Genomic DNA, 26175 nt, shown 5'->3' on the forward strand with positions numbered 1-26175 from the left:
GAGCAGAAACTTCCTGCCTGGGAACACAAAACTAAGCCACAGAACAATCATTATTATAATACGCTACCAGAAGAGGGGGTGCAGCTGGGGGTCAAAAGATAAATGAGGCTGCCTCCTTCCAGCCACCTGACTTGGCGAATTGCCGTTTCTCTCTGTGCCTCACCGCCCCTCTGAATAAAACTGGTCTGCCATGCCCATTCTCTCCCAAACTCACCCAAATGGTGGGAAGATTAACTGGACACCTATGTCAGTTGTTTGCTTCTGTTTCTGAAATCCTAGAGTAGTAATACCCTATGTGCTTCACAATTACCTGGGGAGGTTTTAAAAACTAAGGCACCTGGGTTGCACCCCTAGGGATTCTTGGGTGAGTCCCAGGCATGGGTAGATTTGCAAAGCTTCCCAGTTGGGGCGGGCATTTGGCGCAGCAGTTAAGTCACCACTTGGGTCACCCTCTTTCTCTACTAGAGTGCCTTGTATTCAGCTTCCTATCCAGCTTCTTGTTAATGTGCATCCTTGGAGGCAGCAGGTGATAGTTCAAGTATTTTGGATCCCTGCTACCCACGTAGAAGACCCAAATGGAGTTCCTGGCTCCTGGCTCCAACCTGACCCAGTCCCGGCTGTTGCGGGCATTTGGGGAGTGAACCAGCAGGTGGAAGATTTTTCCGTCCCTCTGCCTTTAAAATAAAATGAAAATGAATAAATAAAGTTCTTAAAGTTATTTTAAAATAATAAACAAAAAGCTCCCCAGGTGATTCTACTGTGCTTTCAAGGCTGAGAACAGGGAGAAAAATTTCCCCACTGCTTCCAGAGAGTGATGGAAGATAAAATTCATGCGATTCTTTCACCTCTTCGAAGTCCTCAAGGGGTTTCCTTTCGTGGGGTAGACAACTTGTTTCATTGCCAGACCTTATCTCATCAACTACCCCCTAACCCTGGGCCAGCTTCAGTCAGCAAGGCCTCATGAGCTAAGATCCCTCAAAGGTACCTGAGTATTTTTTATTGCTTTAACTGAAGCATTTACATGTACTATGAGTCACAGAAGTTTTATCTTCTAGAAAGTACTGAGTGCAGGAGCATGTGGAACCAACAGAGGATCTTCCTAGTCTCACTCTGCATTGCCAAGTGTGGAACAGGCTGCTGTCTTCATAGTGGGCATCAGGGAGCTCCCTGTGGCCAGCTGGAGATGGTGAGCCCTCCACCGTGCCTTAGGTCATCCTGAGTGAGGGATATCCTCCAGTGGAGCACAGTCACCCTGCTAAAAAGCAGGGATGATGCAGGGCAGAGGATCCCCAGGAAGTTCCTGAGGCCTCAGTGCAGGTTGACCCGGCCGGTTTTTTCCCATCCCCACACTAGGCTACAGGTCCCTTCTGACCAACGCATTTGTTACTGTAGGGAAGGAGAAATATCTTCCCCACCCATCCTAGATTCAACTGAGGCCCCTTTGACAAAGGTCAGATTAGCATTTTTTTTCGGGGGTGGGGGTGAACATCTACAGGAAACAGTAAAGCCTGTTCTTTAGAGTTTGGTAAACAGTGGACAATCATAGAGAAATGGGATAGGACAAAGAATATGGCCAGAAATTGGGGAAAACTCGGCAAAGCTGGTTGTTGAGACTTCTCTGTGACCCTTCAACTTCACATATGAGGATTTCTCTTTCCTCCAGGTACAGGGAGGTCACCTTTCACATGAGCATCATATGACTGCTTGAGGTAAAAGTCAGAGAATTCTTACTAGATTTTATGATCTGCCTGGGACGAGGGTGGAGGAAGGTGAGATGACCTTTCTGCTTCTTTGATTTTCTCAAATTCCTTCAGCTTAAAATATGCAACATGCCAAGGTGCCATTGTTTGTGGAAGTGTATCCTGAACTCTGTCAGTTCTGTTTGTTCTGCTCTCAGTCCTTGTCTGCAGGGCAGGTCCATTGTATTCCCCACTCTTTTTTTTTTTTTTTTTTTTTTTTTAGATTTATTTATTTGAAAGTCAGAGTTACAGAGAGAGAGAGAGAGAGAGAGGTCTTCCATCCGATGGTTCACTCCCCAGTTGGCAGCAACAGCTGGAGCTGTACCGATCCAAAGCCAGGAGCCAGGAACTTCTTCCGGGTCTCCCACGGGGGTACAGGGGCCCAAGGACTTGGGCCATCTTCTACTGCTTTTTTTCCATAGCAGAGAGCTGGATCAGAAGTGAAGCAGCCAGGACTCAAACCAGTACCCATATGGGATGCCAGCACTGTAGGCGGTAGTTTTACCCACTCACCACAGCACCGGCCCCAAGAGTTCTCCACTCTTTTTTTTATTTTTTTTATTTTTTGACAGGCAGAGTAGACAGTGAGAGAGAGAGACAGAGAGAAAGGTCTTCCTTTTGCCGTTGGTTCACCCTCCAATGGCCGCCGCGGCTGGCACACCACGCTGATCCGATGGCAGGAGCCAGGAGCCAGGTGCTTTTCCTGGTCTCCCATGGGGTGCAGGGCCCAAGCACCTGGGCCATCCTCCACTGCACTCCCTGGCCACAGCAGAGAGCTGGCCTGGAAGAGGGGCAACCGGGACAGAATCTGGCGCCCCAACCGGGACTAGAACCCGGTGTGCCGGCGCCGCTAGGCGGAGGATTAGCCTAGTGAGCCGCGGCGCCGGCCCGAGTTCTCCACTCTTAAAAGTCTTGGAAGACCCATTGCTCATCCTGTGTCCTCCCTTCCCAAGTCTGTAGTTCAGTTCTTTGCCCTTGAACTTCCTTTGTGTGCTTCTACTGTGTTAAATCAAACATTTATAAGTAGCTGGAAACCTTGGAAGAGAAACGAAAGGGCACAGCAAGGTCTTAAAGAGTTGAGTGTTTAAGAGTACAGGATTCACACAGACCTGCATGTGAATTCTGTCACCATTACTTAATAGCTATGTACCCTCAGAAAATATACATAAACTCTCTGAACCTTAGTTTACTCTAGTGTAAAATAAGGTTAGTTATAAAGTCTATATCATAGGATTGGTATGAAGATTAAATGGAATATACTTGGCATCATGTGAATACACTCAAAACACTGACCACTATTACCATTATTGTTATTAGTAAAATAAGAGGGAGCATGGTAAACAATTGCACCTCCTGAGAATTAGCCTGAATTATACAGCAACAACACTTGGGACCAGAAAATCTGAGTTTAGAGTCATTCCCTCTATCTGTGTATTTAGACAAGTCACATCAGCTCTTTAAGCTTTATTTCCACAACTGTAAAACTCTGACAATTGTGATAATAAACAATGCTTACTTCACAGGGTTATTGGGAGTGCTCAAGATAATAATGTGAGTAAAGGTGCTTTGCAAACTACAAAGAATCATAAAATAGTAGAGCAACTGTTGCATGTACCCGACTCTCCACATTTTTCTGGGACTGGTCCTGACAAATTAAAAAGGAATCGATGGATTCTCTAAGATTTGAAGTGGAAAAAAATGAGGCTTACCTCTCATGCCCTTAATATGGCAGCTCAATAAAGTCCAGGCCAAAGGGTGATCCCCACAGGGAATGGGGAATCTGACCAAAGGAGACCACCAGCGCTGGACTAGTTGCATTTCTAAATGATCTTTTCCTTTGATCTAGCAACTGCCTACTGTTTACCACCATATATTCTCACACTGCCCCAGGAGACATCCTAACATTAAAGTTACTGACTTTCATAAAAGATGACCTTCATAAAAGATGGACCAATATCACAGGGCAAAAAGAAAGACACAGGGCAGAAAATAAGGTGTGTGTCTGCCTCTTTCCTCAAAGAGCTTTCATTCTTGGCTCTCAAGATTTTTTTAAATGTTTTTTTTTTTTTTAAATTCTATGTGTTGGATGACATTTTTCTGGTATTTTGTTCTTTATAAGTTCTTCAACCTCTGATGATTTTGCTAACCCAACACTCTATTTTCCATATTTTTTTTGCTTCTATAAATAAACATTCCTAATTTTATAATTAAAAGACAAGGAGAAACCATGCCTACAAGGGAACTAGAAAGGGAGAATTTGTGACCAAAATGTTACTTACTAGCTGCAAGCAGGCCCAGGACAAACTTCCAAAGTGGAAATTCTCTCTGGGTCCTGAGCTAACTAACTACAGGCTCTCTTTCCACACTCCATCCCTCAGCTGACCTCAGGGTAGAAAGCTGCCCACTTTACACGTGAAAGATATGTGAGGGGGCTGGCACTGTGGCGTAGCAGGTTACGCTGCCATCTGCATGCTGGCATTTCATATGGGCACCAGTTCAAGTACGGACGGCTCCACTTTCAATCCAGCTCCCTGCTAATGTGCCTGAAAAAGCAGCAGAAGATGGCCCAAGTGTTTGGGTCCCTGCACCCATGTGGAAGACCTGGAAGAAGACCCTGGCTCCTGGCTTTGGCCTGGCCCAACCCCAGCTGTTGCAGCCATTTGGGGAGTGAAACAGCAGATGGAAGATCTCTTGCATGTTGAGTGAGTAGATCCAGTTCGGGGTTATACAACAATTCCCCCAACAAGTTTTAGGGATTGCTCTATATCATTCTTTCAAGAACAATCAAAATTTAGCCAAAGGAAAGTTCTAGTAGTAGAATGTTAGGTTTCATTCAAGAGGGTTCGAGGAACACACACTTGGCACAATGGTACAAAACCTTTAAAATGATTTCCAACCTGCTTGAGCTCTGCCCACTAGAAAGAAATTGGGGCCAACTATATTCAAAGCCACAGCAAATGAGCCAGAAGAAGGATGCCAAGGATTGGTGAAGAGCCTGAGTGCTGCTCATCCAGATTTTTCCATGTGCTTGTGGAGGTTACTGGTTTAATTCAAAGGGAAGAGAGGCAAGCAAGAGATGGACAATGTTCTGTGTCTTCCAAATGACTCTGAGAGGGGAGTCTTGGAATTGGGGTATGTGTGAAATATGCATGAATGACAGTGTGACCCCTTTCTAGAGCTGCTCCCCTGCCTTCACTCTACCCCAAATTAGAAAACAAATTAAGAACAGAAAGGAAAATTGTAAGATACTCACCTGAAAATACAAAATTCAAAATTTCACTACATGATACTAGGTTTCACCAGCAACCTAGCAATGTGAATTTCTTGTAGTGTATGGTTAAGTATTCAACAAGAACCACCCATGGCAGTGTTGTGAAAGATCCAAGCACTTTGAAATGCATACAAATAGGTAAATTGGGAAATGGATAGTCTTAACTGACTAAAAATAGAAAAGTAATTCTGAATTAAAGGGAAGTTTATCAACTAGCAAGCAACCTGGCTGACCCTTGTGGGTGACTCCAGACACATAAAAGAAAGGACAAACAGGTACCCAGGGCAGCAATCATAAGGGGGTGACAGCATCTGGAAATACACCAGAAATCTATCAGTGGCCTCAGGTCTCCAGGCTCAATTCCTGATATACTGGAGAAAGTTTCTTTTATCCTGCTAGAATCAGCTCTACCCTCCAAACAAAGTAAATAGTTGACAAGAATTTTAAGAATATGATTTTAAGGGGGTAGCAAATTATTTGCCTGCTTGGAACACCCATCTTTGTTTGAGATGCCCCTTCAAATTTAATAGCTTTTCGGGGCCGGCAATGTGGCATAGAAGGTTAAGCCGCTACCTGCAGTGCTGGAATCCCGTACAGGCGCCAGTTCCGAGTCCCGGCTGCTCCACTTGCTATCCAGCTCTCTGCTATGGCCTGGGAAAGCAGTGGAAGGTGGCCCAAGCCCTTGGGGCCCTGCACCCGTGTGGGAGACCCAGAAGAAGCTCCTGGCTCCTGGCTTCAGATTGGCACAGCTCTGGCTGTTGCGGCCAACTGGGGAGTGAACCAGTGGATGGAAGATTTCTCTCTCTCTCTCTCTCTCTCTTTCTCTCTCTCTCTCCCTGTGTGTGTGTGTGTGTGTGTGTAACTCTGACTTTCAAATAAATAAATAAATCTTTATAAAACATAGTTTTTCAAACCAGGAGCACAGAGAACAGGCACAGTCCCAGGACTATTGATGTTAGAATTGTCTTTCTCTCCTTGGTCCTGTAACACAGGTATTCAGGGTCCTTGCACAGTCCATAGTCACAAAATGGATTGGGAGGGACAAGAGAAGCCAGCCAGCCTACTCCCGTCCCCCAGTTACACCTCATAGCAGGGGGTAGGTCAAAGGAGAGTAACATCTTTTGAGCACTTATTAGATATTAAAGATTCGGCTGACTGCACTACATAAATTATCTCTTTTTAATTCTCTCAGCAACACTTGGAAGTAGTTATCACTATTCCCATATTCTATATTAAGCCATAGGAAAGCTAAGAAATTTATCCAAGTTCACACAGGGATTCACACCTGCTCTCACTCTTAAGCCTCTGCTCATTTGGGACACATCTTATCCTTTACTGCCATTATGGTCTGGACCCTTGGCCACTAGATCTGGCTCAGGGGCCTTCACCATACCTACCTACCCAAACTGGGGCCAGCCAGAATGCTGCCTAAATGAACCAAGGCTGACCCTTGCTACTGCTGGGCAGTTACACTGGTAAGCCACATGCTTTGTGATTCTGGCATCTCCCTCCACTTTCAGACTTAACTAAAACATAGTGGGTAAAGTCTGGTTTTCCAGTTGCCACCAAAAGAGGCCAGATAAGCAACCAAGAAGTGGTGCCCCAGGGAGGTATCTTCCCATTAGAGACCAAGTTTGAAAATTTCCTCTCTGTCCTCCCACACGGTCTATTCTGAGGGAGTCCTGTCCTCCATAACAGATTCCCCTGGGGGCTGCACAGACACCCCTGCCTATGTACTAGCCCTGTCTCTTCAGAGCTCTTTGGCAAGCTACGCTAAAGCTTCCCCAGGCCTTGCTTCCCAGGCATCCCTGCCTCACCTCACTTCTCCCTCACTATTACTGCTCTGAGATTGCACATTCCAAATAAAGCATCAGTCAGTCTCATATGGTTTCCTAGGGAACCCAGAATTTCTAGTTGTGTTTGCATTTAGCTTTTTATTTCATTATTCTTAATAATGTGCTAAGTGCCTGCCTGCATGCCATCTAAAGCATAAGCTAGAACCTTGACATAACCTTCATCAAATATATGGTCCCCACATTCCACACCTCACTCCTCCCTATACAAGGTAACCATCATCCAGAGTTCTTTTGCCTTTTTAAATATATAGTTTTATTGCATCTACATGTATTTCTATAAAGTGTATTTTATATTGTTTTTAACTCTATAAAATATATCACATTGTATAAATTTGGGACATTTATTTTCTTCACTTAGTGTTTTATTATTTTATTGCTAGGACTTGTCCACATTCTTGTGATTGAGTGTAGTTCATTTGTTTTTACTGCCATATAATAGTCAGTTGTGTAAATATATCACAATTTATCCACCCACTCTCCTGTTGATGGGCAGCTGTTTCCAGGTTTTTGCATCATGAACAGCACAGCTATGAACAATCTTGTATCCACCTCCTGTTTTATATCTGTGAGAGTTTCCCTTGGGTCCTTCCCTGGGAGTGGAATTGTTGGGTCATATGTAAATGAATGTTCAGCTTTAGGAGATAATGCCAAACTGCTTTCCAAATTGGTTACACAAATTATGTTCTTTCTATCACAGTATCAGAGTTCCCTATATTCCAATTTTTATAGTTCCCTTTGTTCTGATTATTGTCAAAAATGAGAATTGTTGTCAACTGTTGGTTGACAGCTACATATGTTATGTCTCCTCTGGGTATTTGCATTTTTTAAACGGATGCTTAGAGAGGCAATACTTCAATCCAAAGCAATGAATTTCTCAGGCTGAATATTACAGGGCCTATATCTCTACATGCCACATAGGATTTGCTTATGTAGTGCTTTGTTGAAACACTGAGTTCTAGGGCACTCTAGGTAGCCCTGAAGATGCAACAGAGAAAGACATATACCCTGTCTTCAACTGTTATAAAGTCTGATACTTGAGAAAGGCAATAAAACCATGTTGGACTTGTGCACTAATTCAAGTTTCCTATTACTTTCTTACTCTTTTTTCTAGTTGTATCAGACAGCTTTTCGTCACTATAACAAAGATCAGAGAGGAGTTCCTTAGGAAGGAAGAAGGTTTATTTCAGCTCACAGTTTTGGAGTTCCACAGTCCAAGACTAGGTAGCCCCATTAGTCTGGTGTCTAATGAGGGTAGAGGCTGGCCATGATAGAACATATATGGAGGATGGATCCCATGGCAAGCCATCAAGCAGAGAGATCAGGAGGGCAGCATGCACCTCCTATGTCTGTGGTGGCTCCAATTTGATCACAGCAGCTTCACCCCAGCAACCCAAAGCAATCTAATTAATCACTTTCTAAGGACTCACCTTCAGACATCATTATTGGATTAAGTTCCATCCTTAATCGATTAACATAAGGCTCTGATGCTCAAGCCTCTACTACCAGGGGCCTTTTGAGGTACCCGAACCATTATCCAAACCATAACACTGGGTAACTCAGACTGGTAACATAAGGTAGTAGAAGGCATGGGAAGATTTTAGGAAGGCTGCGCAGGTATGCACCAATCATGAAGTTATTCAAAAGCAAATCACTTAAAAAAGTTCCATGCTGGTTGCTATTATCACTTTTCTACCACTATAAATTTCCTGGGAGGGCTTGGCTCCTCCTGACAAGGACAATAGGTTCTATGGTAAGTCATAGCTCCGTTTCCTTGCATTAAGAGGCTGGTAGAGGGGTCAGCATTGTGTCATAATGGGTTAAGCTGACACCAGTAACACTAGTATCCCATATGGGCTCTGGTTGGAGTCTTGGCTGCTCCACTTATGATCCAGCTCCCTGCTAATGCACCTAGGACAGGAGCAGAGAATGGCCCAAGCCCTTGGGCCCTTGCCACCCACATGGGAGACCCGGATGAAGCTCCTGGTTGCTGGCTTCAGCCTGGCCCACCATTTGGGGAGTGAACCAGCAGATGGAAGTCTCTCTCTCTCTCTCTCTGAATTTCTGCCTTTCAAATAAATAAAATAAATCTAAAAAAGAAAAAAGAGACTAGTAGAAACCTGTTCTTTTACTCAACTTCATCCACAAAAGGATCTCTTAGAATGGGTCAAGTGTCTACTTGGATCCTCTCTTCCCCCATTCCCTATCCTAACATGGCTTGCCTCTGCTTGGCTACATCTTCAAGTTGACTCCCTCCACATGGTGGCTGCATTTGGATCTTGCAGTCTCCATACCACCAGGTCTTTTATAACCAAAGATCCTAGAACAAGGGTATTTTTCTGGATGGTTAGCAAAATACCCAGAGAGACATGTCTCACTGGTCCAACAGATATCTCATACTATTTCATAAGTCAATCACTGGGACTAAGAAGATAAAATATTCTGGTGGTCTGAGCCTGGATGGCATTCCCATCATTGAACCAAACCACAAGACCAGGGATACTTTGAAATTGGGGCAGGGGTGTATTTCCCCAAATGGGTGCAGGGAAGACACAGAGGTTCAAGAAGTTAGCAGACTTGGTAGCTCTAGTTAATTCTCCTCACACTGCCTCTTTCACCAATAGGTACGTGAAAACAAAACAAATATATTTTATGATGTCCCTTGGCATTCTATTAATGATAGTTTAATTATCTTTCTAACATAAAAATCACACAAGTTATCCATCTTATTTCCTGCATCCAGTGGCTTCAATAATCACATGCTCTACTAAAAGAATACTCAGGATGGTGCCTGCAGTCAACACAGCATAGGCAACAGGACCCAAGAGCTTGCTTTGTAGTTTAATGCCCCGCTCCCAACAGCATATTGCTAAATTTAGGAGCAATTCTGTTCCCCATGCTCCCTCTTCTCTTTACCTGAGTTACTGATCCTAAAACGTTTTGAGTTCATTTTCCCACATGGAACATATGAAAATGTTTTTCTTGTTGTTTTTTTGTAACTTTTTTTCCAGGGCTCTGTGCATATTCATCATGCCTCTCCCTTTTTTTTTTTTTTTTTTTTTTTTTAACTAGCTGCTCTATGGCCAGTCTATTAGAATTCTGAGCCCTGAAATTTCTGGAAAAATAGCTGGACAGTGGGCATTGCGTTGGGCAGAGGAATAGCAAATAGAAGATAGGTCTTAAAATCAAACCACATAGGCAGCAGTCAATCTAATTTACTTATTGGAATTGGCTCTGGGGAGCCCTATTCCCCTCTGCCATCCCTCATCCCTGGTGTTTAGAAGGTTGAGTCTACAGACTCTCCAGGGGTCCTGAAAGTTTCATAAGAATATCCTTTAGAAACCTGTTTACTTAAGACCTGGGTCAATAGCACAGTCACAGTCATCCTTTGGCAGCTATGGAGGATTGGTTCCAGGAACCTCCTCAGATACCAAAATCCAAGGATGTTCAAGGTCCTTATATAAAATACTAGAGTATTTGCATATAATAAACCCACAACCTTCCATCTTTAGATTACTCACAATACCCAATATGATTTTTTTTTTAAATTTTTTGACAGGCAGAGTGGACAGTGAGAGAGAGAGACAGAGAGAAAGGTCTTCCTTTGCCATTGGTTCACCCTCCAATGGCCGCCGCGGCCAGCACGCTGCAGCCTGCGCACTGCGCTGATCCAAAGGCAGGAGCCAGGTACTTATCCTGGTCTCCCATGGGGTGCAGGGTCCAAGCACTTGGGCCATCCTCCACTGCACTCCCTGGCCACAGCAGAGAGCTGGCCTGGAAGAGGGGCAACCGGGACAGAATCCGGCGCCCCAACTGGGACTAGAACCCGGTGTGCCGGCGCCACAAGGTGGAGGATTAGCCTAGTGAGCCACGGCGCCGGCCCCCCAATATGATTTAAATACTATGCAAACAGTTGTTGTACTGTACAGTTTAGGGGATACTGGCAAGAAAAATGCCTGTACGTATTCAGTTCAAATGCAGTTTTCTTCCCTCCAGGTATTTTCGATCTGTGCTTGGTTGTATCCATGGATATGAAACCCATGGATATAGACAGAAGGCTGTGGTGGATCACACAGATTATGAAGTTTGTGGCCCTTGCTAATTTACCTATTTCACCATGAATTTTGCAGGGTAGTAAAATTATAAAGCAGAAAACCGCTTCTAATCTAGCTTCCTAATTTTCTAGCCTGGAAAAACAGCAAAAAATGGCCTGAATGCTTGTGCCCCTGCCACCTACATGGGATGGAGTTTCTAGTTCCTGGCTTTATTCTAACCCAGCCATAGTCATTGCAACCATTTGGAGAGTGAACCAGCCGATGCAAAATCTCTTTCTCTTCTCTCTCCCTCTTTCACTGTCATTCTGCTTTTGAAATAAACAAATCTTTCAAAAAATAAGAATTAAAACAACACCAGAAGGAATGTATGAAACTGTTCAGTTCATGATTGGTAACCACTAGAATTAGATATGCGAAGAGGGATGATGCTACTCCAAGCTAAATTATACAGAAAATCCAGATTTGCCCCAGCTCTGTTTCCCATTTTCCTTTTCTTCAATACCAGGCAGCTTATCCACCATACTTCCCAGCCATTCAGCATTTGCTTTGTAGCTTCTGGCAGCTGGAACTCTTCCTGTTAGTTAAGCCTGTCTTCATGGAATACTGCCTTACATTCCAGGTTTATCTCTTCCTTCCTGCACACCTATTAAAACTCCCATTTTTCTCACTGCCAGAAGAAAAATATTCAGGTCTTATCAGAAAAGTGGTCATCTGACTCGATTACAAGGTCAAAATCAAAAAAATTCCTAGGCTTCTCACTAGGAAGTCATACTAGGAGATGAAAAAAAAAAGAGAGAGAGAGAGAGAAATAGAAAAACAGGGGGGTTAAAATATAAAGATAACAAGAACAATCCCTAAGGCAGATAGTAATAACAAAAGAAACTGCTTGATAAAGCAAAGACCAATTTATTTAGCTTATAAGACAAAACTATTTTTGCTTAAAAAAAACAGGATGGATCAAGAATATACAAATACAAATGTATAAAACATAAAGAATGATCATAAGCAGGTTCTCCAAAGATCCCTTTAAAGAGCCAACTCCCAAAAAGTACTAAAAGTTAAATTCCATTTGGAAAAATTACACTTATAGTTAACTTTCTAGAAACCCAGCTACTGTGTAAAGTATTTTCTCCTGCTTCCTTCCTGCATTGTTATGATTTAATCAGTATAGTTAATTTTCTTGGCTAGCTTCCACTCAGGCATTTCATTATTTTCCCTCAATGTGTCTTGTTAGAAGACTATTTTGTTGTGGGTGAGATCATGGGTATGTGACTAGCCAACAATGAAAATGACACCTTTGGTGATATATTCTCTGTTAATAAATGCTACAATATCACTCAGAAACTCACAGTGATTCTGACATAAATTCTCTGGGGCCAGAATCAGGAAGGAAGGGCTTCAGTGCACATCTCTGATCCCCCTGACTAAATACCCAAAGTTCAGATCGAGGCGAGCCTGTCCAGCATGCCTAAAACAAAGCACTTTGTCCACCCAGTTTACTGCCCCAAAAGAGCTATTACACTCTGTTTTCTCCCTGGCAGGAAGTCAGTTCTCAGTGCGATTGCAAATAGGATAAACAGACCATTCATACAGAACCAGTGAACATTTTGTTTTACGTCCCACCTGACTTTGAGAGAGAGCTCTGAGTATAACACAATATTAAACTAGGAAAATGTGGTATAACTCTTTAAGGGAGCACTGCTTTCCATTGAGACAATTAAACATGAAATTCCTTTCAATAACTACTTACAGTAGAGGCTGCTCAAAACTGAACCCTAAAATCTCCATACGGACCCCGATTATGTAGTGTCGGCAGCCTGCTGAACCCTCTATCCTAGGATATGATTCTGGGGCCCGCCTATGCCACCTTCACATTAGTCTTCATTCCCAGAATCTTGATTTCTTTTCAGAAGTGTTCCATCAATGTTAGTTACCATATGCAAAACTGGTGCCACAAGTACCCTCATTACACAGGTGAGGTAAACCAAAGGAAATCAAATGGTAATGCTCCCGAAAATGTGCAGAACAGACACATCCAGGGCCAGAGCCAGGGGTTTCTATGTCTAAATCCCATGCTTGTGTTGTAGACAGTATTGCTTGGTTGTGTCAACCTGGCTGTCTGTTCTTGCCTGTTGGCATCCAGTCTGAGACCTGAGATCTCACGACTAGGAGATTTAGAAATCATTGGCAATCTTAAATTTACTGGCTCAAGATCTTCCAGTTCATCTTCCACACTACTGCAGTAGTGATCTCCCTACACTGCAATCTGATCATGCTGTTCTCCTTTGCCTGAAAGCAATTCGCTGCCAGTGCCCAAGCCCAAACTCCTAGCCAGGCATGTAAGGCCCTGCCTGGACACTCACTGCTCCCCTTGTCCAAAGCAGCAGACGCATGGCAGCATCTGCTCCCACTAAATAATTCCCCTTTCCTTTATCACGATGCTCTTCCTTCTGTAGTACCTCTGCCCAGAGCCCACCTACCCCCATCAACCTGAGGACGTATCTCACTGAGCTTCAGTGCTGTATCTTCCTCTGTGTAGCCTTTCCTGACAGACTTTCTTCCCTCTGGGCTTCAGTTTCCAAGCCAGTACAATGTGGATCATAATCTCTACACCATCATCTAACTCAAGGATCACATGAAACAATGACCAGGAAAGTTCTCTGGAAAATGCAAAATACTCTATGAATGCTCTTTTAAGATAGCTAATATATAGTAAGCCATTTTTCTTAAGAAAACTAATTATAGCTCTTGTGGTGATTATTATGAAATTAACCTCTACAAATTAAAACATTTTCTTTGTTTATCCATTACTTAAAAATGAGCTAAGTTTGAACTGGTGACCAGTACTCTGCTCACTTCAGATACAAATAGATTAAAATGGAGTCACACAGAGAGGATTAGCATGACCTTTGCCCCCACATGATGTTCAGTAATGAAACATTGCGTTTCATTCGTTTCTAGAATTCTAGTCTCAAGTTTTATAGTTTTTCTCATATCAATAGAATAGTTTCTTTATAACTCTAATTTTCTGTAGCCAATAAATTAAAGTTTGATTTCCTTAAATTACTTTTGCTGTAACGCTACATCCTTGTGGCTTCTTGATCACCCACTCAATATAGTGAAGCACCCACTGCTTCCAGAACATGAGGACAATGGCAGGTGACACACACTCAGTTATTACCGTGTACCAAGCACTCTTGTAAATGATTTCTGATGATCAGAAAATGTAAACATCACTACAACTCTCATTTATTCTATAGAAAATGGGGGTGAAGAAATGGAGACTTGGAGAGGTTACTGCCTTGTTGAAGGTTTAAACTTAGGAGATTGACAACAATCATGCTGTTAACCACTGAACTGCGCCACTGCTCTAAGGGGCTGCTGAAGTGTAAGAACTCTCCAGAAGCTTGCACTTGGCACAATGGGTGGTCGGGACCACAGCTAGGAGAGCACATACCAAGATTTAACAGGTAACTGAGTCCATACTACTTGGCTGTAGGCTACAACCACACGTTTGGACACCAAGACCAAGGGAGCCTAAGAAGGGCAGGTGCTGATACCCAGGAGGTTAGCGGGGTTAAGGTAATTGACTTTATATTGACTCCCTCTCATGAACTTTGTTCCATTTTCAACAGAATGGAAAATGTTATTTTCTTACACATTTCCCTCCACTCCTGAATACCACTTCAAAACAGACCTAATTGGTTAAATATAATGTCCTGGAATGGATCCTGGAGCAGTAAAAGCATACTAGTGGAAGCTTGAAAAATTCTGTAGTTTGGTCAAAATAATATACCATTTTTTTTATTTTAACAAATGTATGGTAGTTACAGACAATGCTAACATTAAGGAAAACTGGGTAAAGTGTATACAGAACTCTTTGTGCTTTATAACTTTTCTATAAATAAAAAATTATTTAAAAATTGAAACTTTGGGGGCTGGATTTGTGTCAGCAGGTAAAGCCACCCCTGGGATGTTGGCATCCCATATGCGCCCTAGTTTGAGACCTGGCTGCTCTACTTCCAATACAGCTCCCTGCTAATGTACCTGGGAAAGCAGTGGATGATAGCCCAAGTGCTTGGACCCCTGCACTCATGTGGGAGATCCAGAAGAAGCTCCTGACTCCTGGCTTCAGCCTGGCTCAGCCCCAGCCATTTCGGCCATTTGGGGAGTGAACCAGCAGATGGAAGATCTCTTTCTCTGTGTGATCCTTTCTCTCTCTGTGTAACTCTTTCAAATAAATAAATATTTTTTTAAAAAATGAAACTTTTTAAAAAAAGGCCTCAGTTAAATTATTATGAGACTTTCTGTTTCCATTGAATCAATCCATTGCACAATTTACATAAATTTAGAGGGTTTAAGATTTATTTTTATTTATTTGAAAGGAAGAGTTACAGAGAGAAAGAGAGAAGGAGAGACACAAAGAGAGGTCTTCTATCTGGTGGTTCATTCCCCAAATGGCCCCAATGGCTGGGGCTGGGACAGGGCCAGGCCAAAGTCAAGAGCCAGGAGCTTCTTCCAGGTCTCCCACGTGGGTGCAAGGGCCCAGGCACTTGATTCATCTTCTGCTGCTTCTCCAGGTGCATTATCAGGGAGCTGAATCAGAAGTGGAACAGCTGGGACTCAACCCAGTGCCTATACGAGATGCCAACATTGCAGGCAGCGGCTTAACCCACTACGGTACCATGCCAGTCCCATACTGTTACTTTAACATTGTTGTGCGGCCAGCGATGCGGTGCAGTGGATTAAAACCTGAGCCTGAAGTGCCAGCATCCCATATGGGTGCCATTTGAGATCCGGCTGCCCCACATCCAATCCAGCTCTCTGCTGTGGCCTGGGAAAGCAGTGGAAGATGGCCCAAGTCCTTGGGCCTCTGAACCCACATAGGAGACCCAGAAGAAGCTCCTGGCTCCTAGCTTCAGATTGGTGCGGCTCCGGCCATTGTGGCCAATTGGGAAGTGAACCATCGGATGGAAGACCTCTCTCTCTCTCTCTGCCTCTCTTCTCTCCGTGTAACTCTGACTTTCAAATAGATAAATAAATCTTAAAAAAAAAAAAAAAGAAAAAGAGAAATAATGTTTGGGAGCAAGTTCCAAAGTCTCATTCCACCACTGAAATGACTGAAACTTTGCAATCCCATTAGGAAAAACAAAAACAAAAAATTATGGTTAGGCAATGATATGATGTGCCTAAATATAGCTTCCTTTCTGGCCTTCTGAAATCCTAAGTATCACAACCTGGCATAGAGAAAGTAAAATAATGATGAATTATATAGGTAACATAACCATAAGTATACCACCATAGATAGAGCTCAACAATACTACCTCAGATGGACAGGACATTTCTGCATAATAAGTATGTTTTTCATAATGGCGCTTTGGAGAGTAGATCTGGAACAAACTGTGCCCAGAGGTTCTGGCTTTTCCTTCAGATTTGGGAAACAAACCATAAAATGACCAGTGTTGTAGTCAATGTGATATAGTCATCTGAACATTCTTCCCAGATTTTGAACTGCTATGCCTTCGATGAGATGCTACTCTTTAAACAGCCATCTGATCACTTAATCAAATCTCACTGGCTCTGCCAGTCACTGCCAGCTCTTTCTGAGGAAGGTAGGAGACTCCTGACCCCAGGCACTGACCTGTGTCTGAAGGGAGTGGTAGTAGCTCACTCTTGCTGTGTTCTGCTCAGTCAGATCCTGTATATGAGTTTTGACAATGAGTAAACGTGGTTGTGTTCATCCCAACTGGTATCTATCTTTCTTTATTTTTATTTATAATAAAAATTTATACTAATAAATAAATTTATGATAATAAATAAAATATTATTTATTTGAAAGGCAGATGGGGCCAGCACTGTGGTACAGCAGGTTAACACCCTGGACTGAAGCGCTGGCATCCCATATGGGCGCTGGTTCAAGACCTGGCTGCTCCACTTCTAATCCAGCTCTCTGCTATGGCCTGGGAAAGCAGTGGAAGATGGCCCAAGTCCTTGGGGCCCTGCACCCATGTGGGAGACCCGGAAGAAGCTCCTGGCTCCTGGCTTTGGATTGGCACAGCTCCAGCTGTTGCGGCCAACTGGGGATTGAACCATTGGATGGAAGACCTCTCTCTCTCTCTGCCTCTCCTCTGTCTGTGTAACTCTGATTTTCAAATAAATAAGTAAAATCTTTTTTAAAGAAAGAAAGAAAGAAAGAAAGAAAGAAAGAAAGAAAGAAAGAAAGAAAGAAAGGCAGAGAGAGATTGATTTAATCCACTGTTTTACTCTACAAATGCCTGTAACAGCTGGGGCTGAGAAAGGTCAAAGCAAGGAGGCAGGAACTCAATCTGGGTCTGCCACATGATTAGCAGGGACCCAAGCACTTGAGCTATTACCTCTACCTCCCAAAGTGCATTAGCAGGAAACTGGAATTGGGGATAGAACTGGGACTCAAACACAGGCACTGCAATAGGGGATATTGTATCTCAACAACTACACTGAATGTCCACCCCTTTTTCTTTTTAATCTTTTTTTTTTTTAAGATTTATTTATTTTACTTGAAAGTCAGAGTTACACAGAGAGACAGAGAGAGAAGGAGAGGCACGGGGTGGGGGGGGGGTCTTCCATCTGCTGGTTCCCTCCCCAATTGGCTGCAACAGTCGGAGCCATGGCATCCTCCTCCGAGCCTCCCATGTGGATGCAGGGGCCCAAGGACTTGGGCCATCTTCCACTACTCCCCTATGGCATGCCGGCACTATAGGTGGCGGCTTTACCTGCTACACCACAGCACTGGCCCCTCTCTTTAATCTTTAAAAATTAGTGGGCACGGGGCCAAGGAAATGGCTTTCTTATAAAGCGTGTACTTTAGCACTAAGGAGAAGTAGCAATCATGCCTTTCACTGGTGCAACTGAACAAAAAGCAGAACAGAAAGTGACAGTAGGCAAAACAGGCAACAGAAAGCCAATCTCAAGTTGAGAAAAAGGCCCACCAGCTCCAATTTCTGAGCCCCACAATAAATGAAATAAATGAAGAAAAATGCCAAAGTGGGAATCTTAGTCCATTTCTCATTTTAACATATTAGGTAATTTATAAAAAAAAAATAGAAGCTCATTTGACTCACAGTTCTGGAAACTCAGAAGTCCAAGAGCATGGTGCCAACTCCTGGTGAGTGACTTCTTGCTCCATCAGAACATGGCTGAGGGGCCAGCGCCGTGGCTCACTTGGTTAATCCTCCTCCTGTGGTGCCGGCATCCCATATGGGTGCCAGGTTCTAGTCCCAGCTGCTCCTCTTCCAGTTCAGCTCTCTTCTGTGGCCCAGGAAGGCAGTGGAGGATGGGCCCAAGTGCTTGGGCCCCTGCACCTGCATGGGAGACCAGGAAGAAGCACCTGGTTCCTGGCTTCGGATTGGCATAATGCCGGCCATAGTGGCCATTTGGGGAGTGAACCAATGGAAGGAAGATCTTCTCTCTCTCTCTCTCTCTCTCTCTCTCTCTCTCTCTCTCTCACTGTCTGTAACTCTACCTGTCAAATAAAAAAGAAAAAAAAATGGCTGAGGGCACCACATGGGGAGACAGAGCAATGTGTCCAGTTAGGTCTCTCTTCTTCTCATAAAGCATCTAATGTCCTCATGGGGGCCCACCTCCTTCGCCTCATATAATCCTAATTGCCTCCCCAAGGTCCCAGCTCCAAAAACCCATACATTTGGAGATTAAGTTCCTAATACATGAACTTCGGGGGGAAAACATTCAAACTATGTGACAGCTTATCAATTTATGGTATGTTTTGATCTTTAAAGTTAATAAAGTTGTAAGGTGAACAACTTCCTAACCTGTCTGTATATCTATTTAAAAACAACATTAACAGTCTAATTTGAATCTGTGACTATGAAGTCCAAGCTAACAGTTCCATTATCCACTATTCCACCCCCAGGTACCTACCCAAAAGGCCTTAACAGAAAAAAAGCATAGACAAAAACGATGAAGGAGAATAAAAAGAGAAGTGCCAAAGGGGATGGTAGGAAACAGAGGGGGAGGTGAGAGAGACAGAGACAGAGAGAGCAAGCAAGCGCACTGGAGTTCCGCAAACAGTGGCATCACTGAGTACCAATGCATGGTCCCCTTCCACTGACTTAACCTTTTTTTTTTTTTTTTTTTTTTTTTTGACAGGCAGAGTGGACAGTGAGAGAGAGAGAGACAGAGAGAAAGGTCTTCCTTTGCCATTGGTTCACCCTCCAATGGCCGCCGCTGCAGCCGGCGCACCGCGCTGATCCGATGGCAGGAGCCAGGATCCAGGTGCTTTTCCTGGTCTCCCATGGGGTGCAGGGCCCAAGCACCTGGGCCATCCTCCACTGCACTCCCTGGCCATAGCAGAGAGCTGGCCTGGAAGAGGGGCAACCGGGACAGAATCCGGCGCCCCGACCGGGACTAGAACCCGGTGTGCCGGCGCCGCAAGGTGGAGGATTAGCCTATTGAGCCACGGCGCCGGCCTTTGACTTAACCTTGAGAGACAACTTGGAAGACTTATTGCTCCGGAAGATGGATCTGCAATCACCTGTTAGGTGCTCACCAAGGCACCGTGCTGGGGACTAAGGGATCAGAGTCAGGCTGAGAATAAAAATGTATGTGTCTTCAAGGACATTATTATAATAGTCTTGGCACTCTGAGCAGCAAACAGGGAGGTAAATATGTCCTCGAAGAGTTAGCTTCCTAGAATGAAGGTCACTAACAGTTGTTAGCCCTGAAGGAATAGCTTCAAAGGCAAGTAACTTGGTAATTCAAAGATCACGGAGTAGATATTCACTCAGTAGGGGCCCCTGTGGTGGTACAGCAAATTAAGCACAACTCGAGACTCCAGCATCCCATTCTGGAGCGCCGGTTCAATCCCCCCAGCTGCTCCGCTTCTGATCCAGCTCCCTGCTAACGCACCCTGGGAGGCTGCAGATGATGATGAGGGCTCAAATGCTTGGGCCCCTGCCACCCACGTGGGAGGCTGGGACGGAGTTCCAGGCTCCCGGCTTCAGCCTGGCCCAGCTGCAGTCATTGAGGCCATCCGGGGTCTACTCTGCCCTTCAAATAAATCTTCTAAAAAAACAAGAAGTATATGCACAAAAGGACTTGGATGAAAGCTGTGCGCTCAAGCCCCATCTTCCTACTACGGGTAACAGTCCCCAGTCTGGCCACTATTCCTGCTGTTCAAGCGCTTTTGAGGGAGTCAGACAAGCGACTACTTCCTCGGGGCCGACACCTGGAGCTAATGTCTCCTAATGTGGGTCTTGGACTCGGGGTCTTGAGCAAAGACTAGACAGGGTAGAAGAGGTGAGCCTGTAGGTCAGCAGGGGCCTGTCGGGTATAACTGTCCTTCTTCATTCTTCGGCCTAGGCTTCAAAAGCTGTAGAAATAAGCATAATTTTCGCAGGAATTGTTGGTGGTCTGAGGTACCCTATAGTCAAAAGTCGGTGGTTCTGTGGTAACTTTTCACCATTTGAATACAGGACTCCTAACGCAAGCCTCGAGATGCACCCTCATCTTTGTCAGTACTTGATAAATTCAGCTAAATGTCGGAAACTATGACGAGAAAAAGGGAAGAGAGGGGGCTGTCCCCAGTGTAGAGATGACAGCGGCTCCGGAAGGTGAGAGCCCCGTGAGACCCCGGCAGCCGCCGCTTCGCACAGGTTACGACCCCACCCTACGCAGGCGCAAACGTGGGCAGCGGGCCAGAGCGCGAGGCGGCCGCGGGCCGGAAGCGAGGCGGTGCCTGAGCGGCGCGCGCGTGCGCGGGAGGAGGCGGAGCGCCGGGGCTGGGCTTCGGGGGAACGGGGCGGGGCGCACGCAGCATGGCGTCCAACATCTACTTGGTTCGCCAGCGGATCAGCCGGCTCGGCCAGGTGCAGCCCAGGCGGAGCCTCGGCTTCCCAGTCCCGGCCCGCCCCTCGCCTGCCAGCCGCCCCTTTCCGTCTCCGCCCCAGCGCCTCGGCCAGCGGCTCAACCGCCGCCGCCCCGCCCCGGCCCGCCCCGCGGCCGCCCGGCCCGCCTCCGAGCGCGGCCCGCCCTCCCCGCCTGCCCTTCCTCGCAGCCCGGCTGCTCGGGTCTCGTCGGTCCCCTCCTCCTCCGCCCCGCCGTCCTGACTCTTTCTCCCTCCTGTCCTCAGAGGATGTCCTCCTTCCAGATCAACCTCAACCCGCTCAAGGAGCCGCTCGGCTTCATCAAGATCCTGGAGTTGGTGAGTGCAGCCCGCGCGTCCTCGGCGGGGAGGCGTGGGAGCGGAGAGCGGCCCGGCCCGCACGGGGCCCAGGGACGGGATTGGAGTGGACGGCGAGGGAGGGCAGGGAGGCCGCGGCCCGGGCCCGCGCGGGGCGGAGGCGCGCGGCCGGCTTCGAATCGCGAGCGCCTCGGCCGCCGGGCTCCGTGGCGGAGCCGCCCCCACGCCGGAGCTCGCTTCTAGGTGCTGGCCCCGGTGAGAGCGGGAGTTCAGGTTTCTCTGCGGTTTCACTGCCCCCTGCAAAGGAAGAGAGAGTTTCCTGCCGCGGTCCAACCGAAACAGGGCGGCCGGAGCGCCCGGTGCGGGCCTTCCCGCCCGGGGCCTCGGAGGCCCGGCCGCTCGGAAGCCCCTTTCGTCCCGATCGGACGGGAGTTCAGGGCGTGATTTGAGCGAAGTTAGACCTCGGGTCGGACCAGAACGCAGCGTGTCTGTTGGGTCGGCTCAGGCGCCTACCAGACAGAGGCGGGTGGACACGGGAGTTTGTTTCAGGTACTTGCAAGCAACATCCTGCTTGGAGAGGCGGCTCGAAGGCCCTTCCTGGGAACCCTCGCAATCATTAACATCAAAGGAGACGTATTAATTCGACCTTGGCCGCGATCAGTGGCTCGGAGTTGGTGAACGCGCGGGGCGCGGCGGGCTTCCTTGAGCCCTCGAGGCCCGGCACGTGTTTGCCGTGCGGATTTTCAGTCCCGTGCCAGGCAGAAGGCAGCTGGCGGCTGTGCAGTGTGCAGCAGCTGCATCCGAAACACTCTCACGCCTTGCTTTAGTGAGAAAGTGGCCGAGAACAAGCGCTTACGTTGTCCTGCATTAAAGAGCCTGAGGAGGATGTTTTTTAAGAAGTAGCAGAGCAGCACACATCCTCTGATGAGCATTTAATTTTAGTTTTCGAACCTACCCAGTTCTTCCAAAGTTTTGCAGGGTGTTTTCTGAAAATCGAAATAATGCAGACTTCACACTTTTTGAAAGACAGGTGAATGTGTATACTAAACCTGGGTTCACACTTAAAGGTGAAGTTATTTTAGCATTTAAATATTTTTAAGTATTTTAATAAATATGTATTTTCAGAAGGAAAATATACTGTTTAAGCTAATCTAACATAAAAGTTAAGAAAAAAGTGTTACACCTGATAGATTGTTATTGAGGATTTTAAATAATGCAGATTTTTCGCTTAAATTAAGAGGCAATTGTTTAGTTTGTGCTTTTATTATGTCAGTTTTTTTTTTTTTAATTGTATACTTAAAGCACTACTGATAGTTCTTTTAGTGTTCTGATGTGTTTCGTAAGAATCTGAGGAAATTATTGCACAGGAGAGCTTTTTATAAGACTGTACATTGTTAATGATGTAGTGAATATTTATTCAACAAATATTTGAGTATCATGTATCAGCACTACATTAAACACCAGCATACAAATGTGAATAAAAGGCTTTTCCTTATGGTATAGTAAGCATGAAGAACATGCAAATGAATATGAGAATGCCATATGATAAATACTGTGTAAAGGTATGTACAAAATGTACTCCAAGCTAGAGCAGCTTTCTAGGCATGAGGAGCTCACGTTCATCGGGGTGTAAAGTTGAAGAAGCAGCATAGCCCAGCTGAGAACTTAAAGTTAACTGGAGATGGGCCAGAACAGATAGGCACACTGGGAGGGAGAAGGGTCTGGTTTGGTAAGAGAGGTAGGTTTCAGAGGGCTTGCCTCCCCAGGACAACCTGAGAACCTAGGCATCGCCCTTGGGAACGTGCCTCCCTGCAGCGTACAGAATATTGGGGGTGCTCACTGGCTAGCTTCCACTTAAGCCCACATTTCCCGTCATAGGGAAAGGAGGTTCAGCCCAAGGTTTTGAGCATGTGAATATTATTAGATGTGCCTTTTAGTACTTTTCATCTTCTCAGCAGTGTGTAGAGGATGAACTGGAAGAATTGGGAGAAGGGAGATCTCTTGCTTGAGAAATTATGAGGGCCTAAAATTAGGTGCTGTGGAAATCGAGAGATTTGGGAATTAGAATTTGGAGAGTGAAGAGTAGGAAGGAATCTGAAATGATGGCCATGCTTAGTTGGAGTGGCAGTGGCATGATCCAAGAGAGGTCATTAAGAGGAAGAGGAGCAAATTTTAATAGGTTTGTGAGGATTGAAATGTATTGGGTTTGTGATCTCTTTAGATCAGGCAAGGGGGTTTCAAAAAGTTCATGGAAAATTGAATTAAAAGATAATGCAAAATTTCCATCAATATTTTGAAAAACCTCCTGTAAGTAGCTGTACCCTGTGGGCAGTTGTGTGATAGAGTTTAAAATAGAAGTTTGAGCTGGAGATTCAGCAGATACCTGCCAGGAAAGATGAGAGGAGTGGTTAGGAAGATGGAGAATAATCATATCTTGGTACCCTTACTAGAGAGAATTTATAGCAATGAGTGCTCCACAATGTTAGGTGCAGTTGAGAGATTAAGTTAGATAAGGACTAAAATGGTTTTGGTAGTCATGAAACTGATTTTAGCAAGAGCAGTTTGAGTGAAACCACAAGTGAGATTGCAGTAGTCACAATAAATGGTAAGAAAGTGAAGACAGTAGACTTCTGTTTGACTGTGAAGATGGAGAGTAGTTGTGTTGACCAAAAAACTGAGTAATTCCGCTTACAACTCAGTTACTTAAATACTTTTTCTAGAGACAACCATTATATTTTGGTATGCAACAGAAAGCTATATGTATTTCCCATTTCAATAAGAATAGACAAGGATCAGAATTTAATAAAAATAAATAATAATTTTAATGGTTCATCGAAGACATTCTTAAGTAAAACTGACTTTTTTAAACTGTGGTACTAAAATACAGTTTGGTACTATTGCTGATACCCACCAGTGCATTTGCTCAGTGTAAATGTGGACAGTGTGAAATGCAAATTGTTGTGAAAATATTTCTGACCCTTGTGGACTCCTGAAAAAGTCTTGGAAACTCTCAGGAATTCACAGATCACACATTGAACAAACTTGTTCTGATATAAGGTAAACATTGGGTACCTGAAACAGAACAGGAAATAGGGTAGGGCTATTCTCAGATCTGGGAATTTAGGGAAAAGCTTCAACCTGCTGCCAGGATTTGTGATTTAACCTGGAGCTGAGTATTTAAAGGATAGAAAGAGCTATAGCCCCTAAGCAAGACCTGTGTAGCTTAAGATCTGCTAGTTTAAGGTCTGGGTTTGTGATACTAGAATATTCTTATATGTTGGTAGTTTGGAAAGTCCCATCATAAGGTATAGTGTTTGTGGACTAGGAAAATCTGAAAGCCAAGTAGAAATGACCATAAAACCATTAGACAGGGATAGAAAGGGGACACAGGTAATCAAGTTGAACCTATATCAAATGTCCTAAAACGTTTGAAAAAAATAATTTTTACTGAAAAGCTCAGGTTATATCAGTAACATCTAGCCAGACCAACAATCAAGGTTCACTCCAAAAGACATGAAAATAATTGAGCAGTCTGAAAATGGTTTTAAAATAAATTTGCTTGTATATAGGTTCTTCAGAGATACTATACTCAGCTTAACAAATTAGAATAGTATTGACATAAAGATATTTTCAACATAGAATGGATTAAGAATTAGCAGAAACCTTCTATCTGTTTATTTCAACAGGAGCGCTAGCATTTAATTCTCATAATTCAAATTCTTAAAGGTATGGAATCATATCAGCAGGCTATTTTAGAATTTTCTATGAATGTAATTTAAAAGTAGAAGGAGGCTGGCGTTGTGTAGCAGGTAAAGCCACAATCTTCGACACTGGCCATGTCCCAGCTGTTCCACTTCCAGTCCAGCTCCCTGATAATGCACCTGGGAAAGCAGCAGAAGATGGTCCACGTACTTGGGCCCCTGCCATGCACCAATGGGAGACCCAGAAGTGGCTCCTGGCTCCTGGCTTCAGACAGGCCCAGCTCCAGCCATTGCAGGTGGAAGATGTATCTCCTTCTACATCTCTCTCTCTCCCTTTCTCTCTTTCTCTCTACTCTGCCTTTCAAATAAAGAAATTTTTTGGAAAAAAAAAAAAGTGGAGGGAGGTAGAAGAATAGAACTAAAAAAAAAAAACCTCTTTGTCACTTTGTCACTGACTTCATTGCACGATGAGAATAAGGTGAAATATTAGCGTCAGTAACAAGACATTTCAAAATTAGTCTGCAGTGAAGGCTTCAGAATTTGACTCAAATACCAGTACCTTGGCTGTTGGCATTTGATCTTATGATTGTAAAGGGAAACACAGTTTAAGTAGATGATTTGAGGTAAATGATAAAACCAAATGCAGTGAAGATCCTGCAACTGGAGGCTTGTAAACAACACCTACAAATTAGATGAATACCAGTGTTTCCCTTGGGAATGAGCAGGGCCTAGGACAAGACTGGGACTCTGGCTGTAATGTAGGTAACTCTTTGAAAATACCAGTAGTCTCCAAAATTTTTTTGGCATTCACTCCTATAATTGTAAAATTTTATGTTAGTATCTTAAGGGATAGCATTTGAGATGAATTTCACTCATAGTTTAAAATCCTTATTTTAAATACTATTCTGATAATTCTGAATGTTTTGCTACCTTCTTGTGATCCAATTAAATAGAATCCATTTTTACCTTGCTACATGGCTTCCATTGTCTCTCATGTATGCAATATTATTAGTTTGTAGTTTATTTGAACACATTTTTAAGTCACTGGTACATTTGTGAAGGTTAGTTTGGTTAAAACAAGATAATTTATTCCTTAAACTCACCTAGCCAGAAATACTCATTGTTACACATGTTACTAAAAGTGAAAGAATAGGTGAGATTATTACAGTCTGCCCTTGCAGAGGGTACCCAGCATACCATACTGACCTGTGATGCTCTGACAGCCAAGCCCAGCACTAGCTTCCATGGTATATTAATCACAAGTAAGCTTTAATTCCTTATTTAAACTAAAAGTGGATATAACCAGAAGTTTAATTTCTTCGTTTATGTCAGTTAATTGAGTACTGCAGGCTACTTTGAAGACAAGAATTCTAGAGAAC

General features: G+C 44.4%; 1 protein-coding gene across 1 annotated transcript in view; it reads left to right on the forward strand.

The window, feature by feature from the left end:
• The first annotated feature begins 20686 nt into the window (after positions 1 to 20686).
• Positions 20687 to 26175, forward strand: part of SYPL1 (synaptophysin like 1) — a 28010-nt gene continuing 22521 nt past the window's right edge. Inside the window, exons 1-2 of the mRNA XM_002712032.6 lie at positions 20687 to 20781; positions 21045 to 21116. Coding sequence (XP_002712078.2) covers positions 20731 to 20781; positions 21045 to 21116 — 123 coding nt within the window. The 5' untranslated portion in view covers positions 20687 to 20730. The remainder of the gene's footprint in view (positions 20782 to 21044; positions 21117 to 26175) is intronic.

The sequence above is a fragment of the Oryctolagus cuniculus genome, chromosome 3 (assembly GCF_051225735.1).
Source record: "Oryctolagus cuniculus isolate XC-2025 breed Fujian yellow rabbit chromosome 3, ASM5122573v1, whole genome shotgun sequence".
NCBI lineage: Eukaryota > Metazoa > Chordata > Mammalia > Lagomorpha > Leporidae > Oryctolagus > Oryctolagus cuniculus.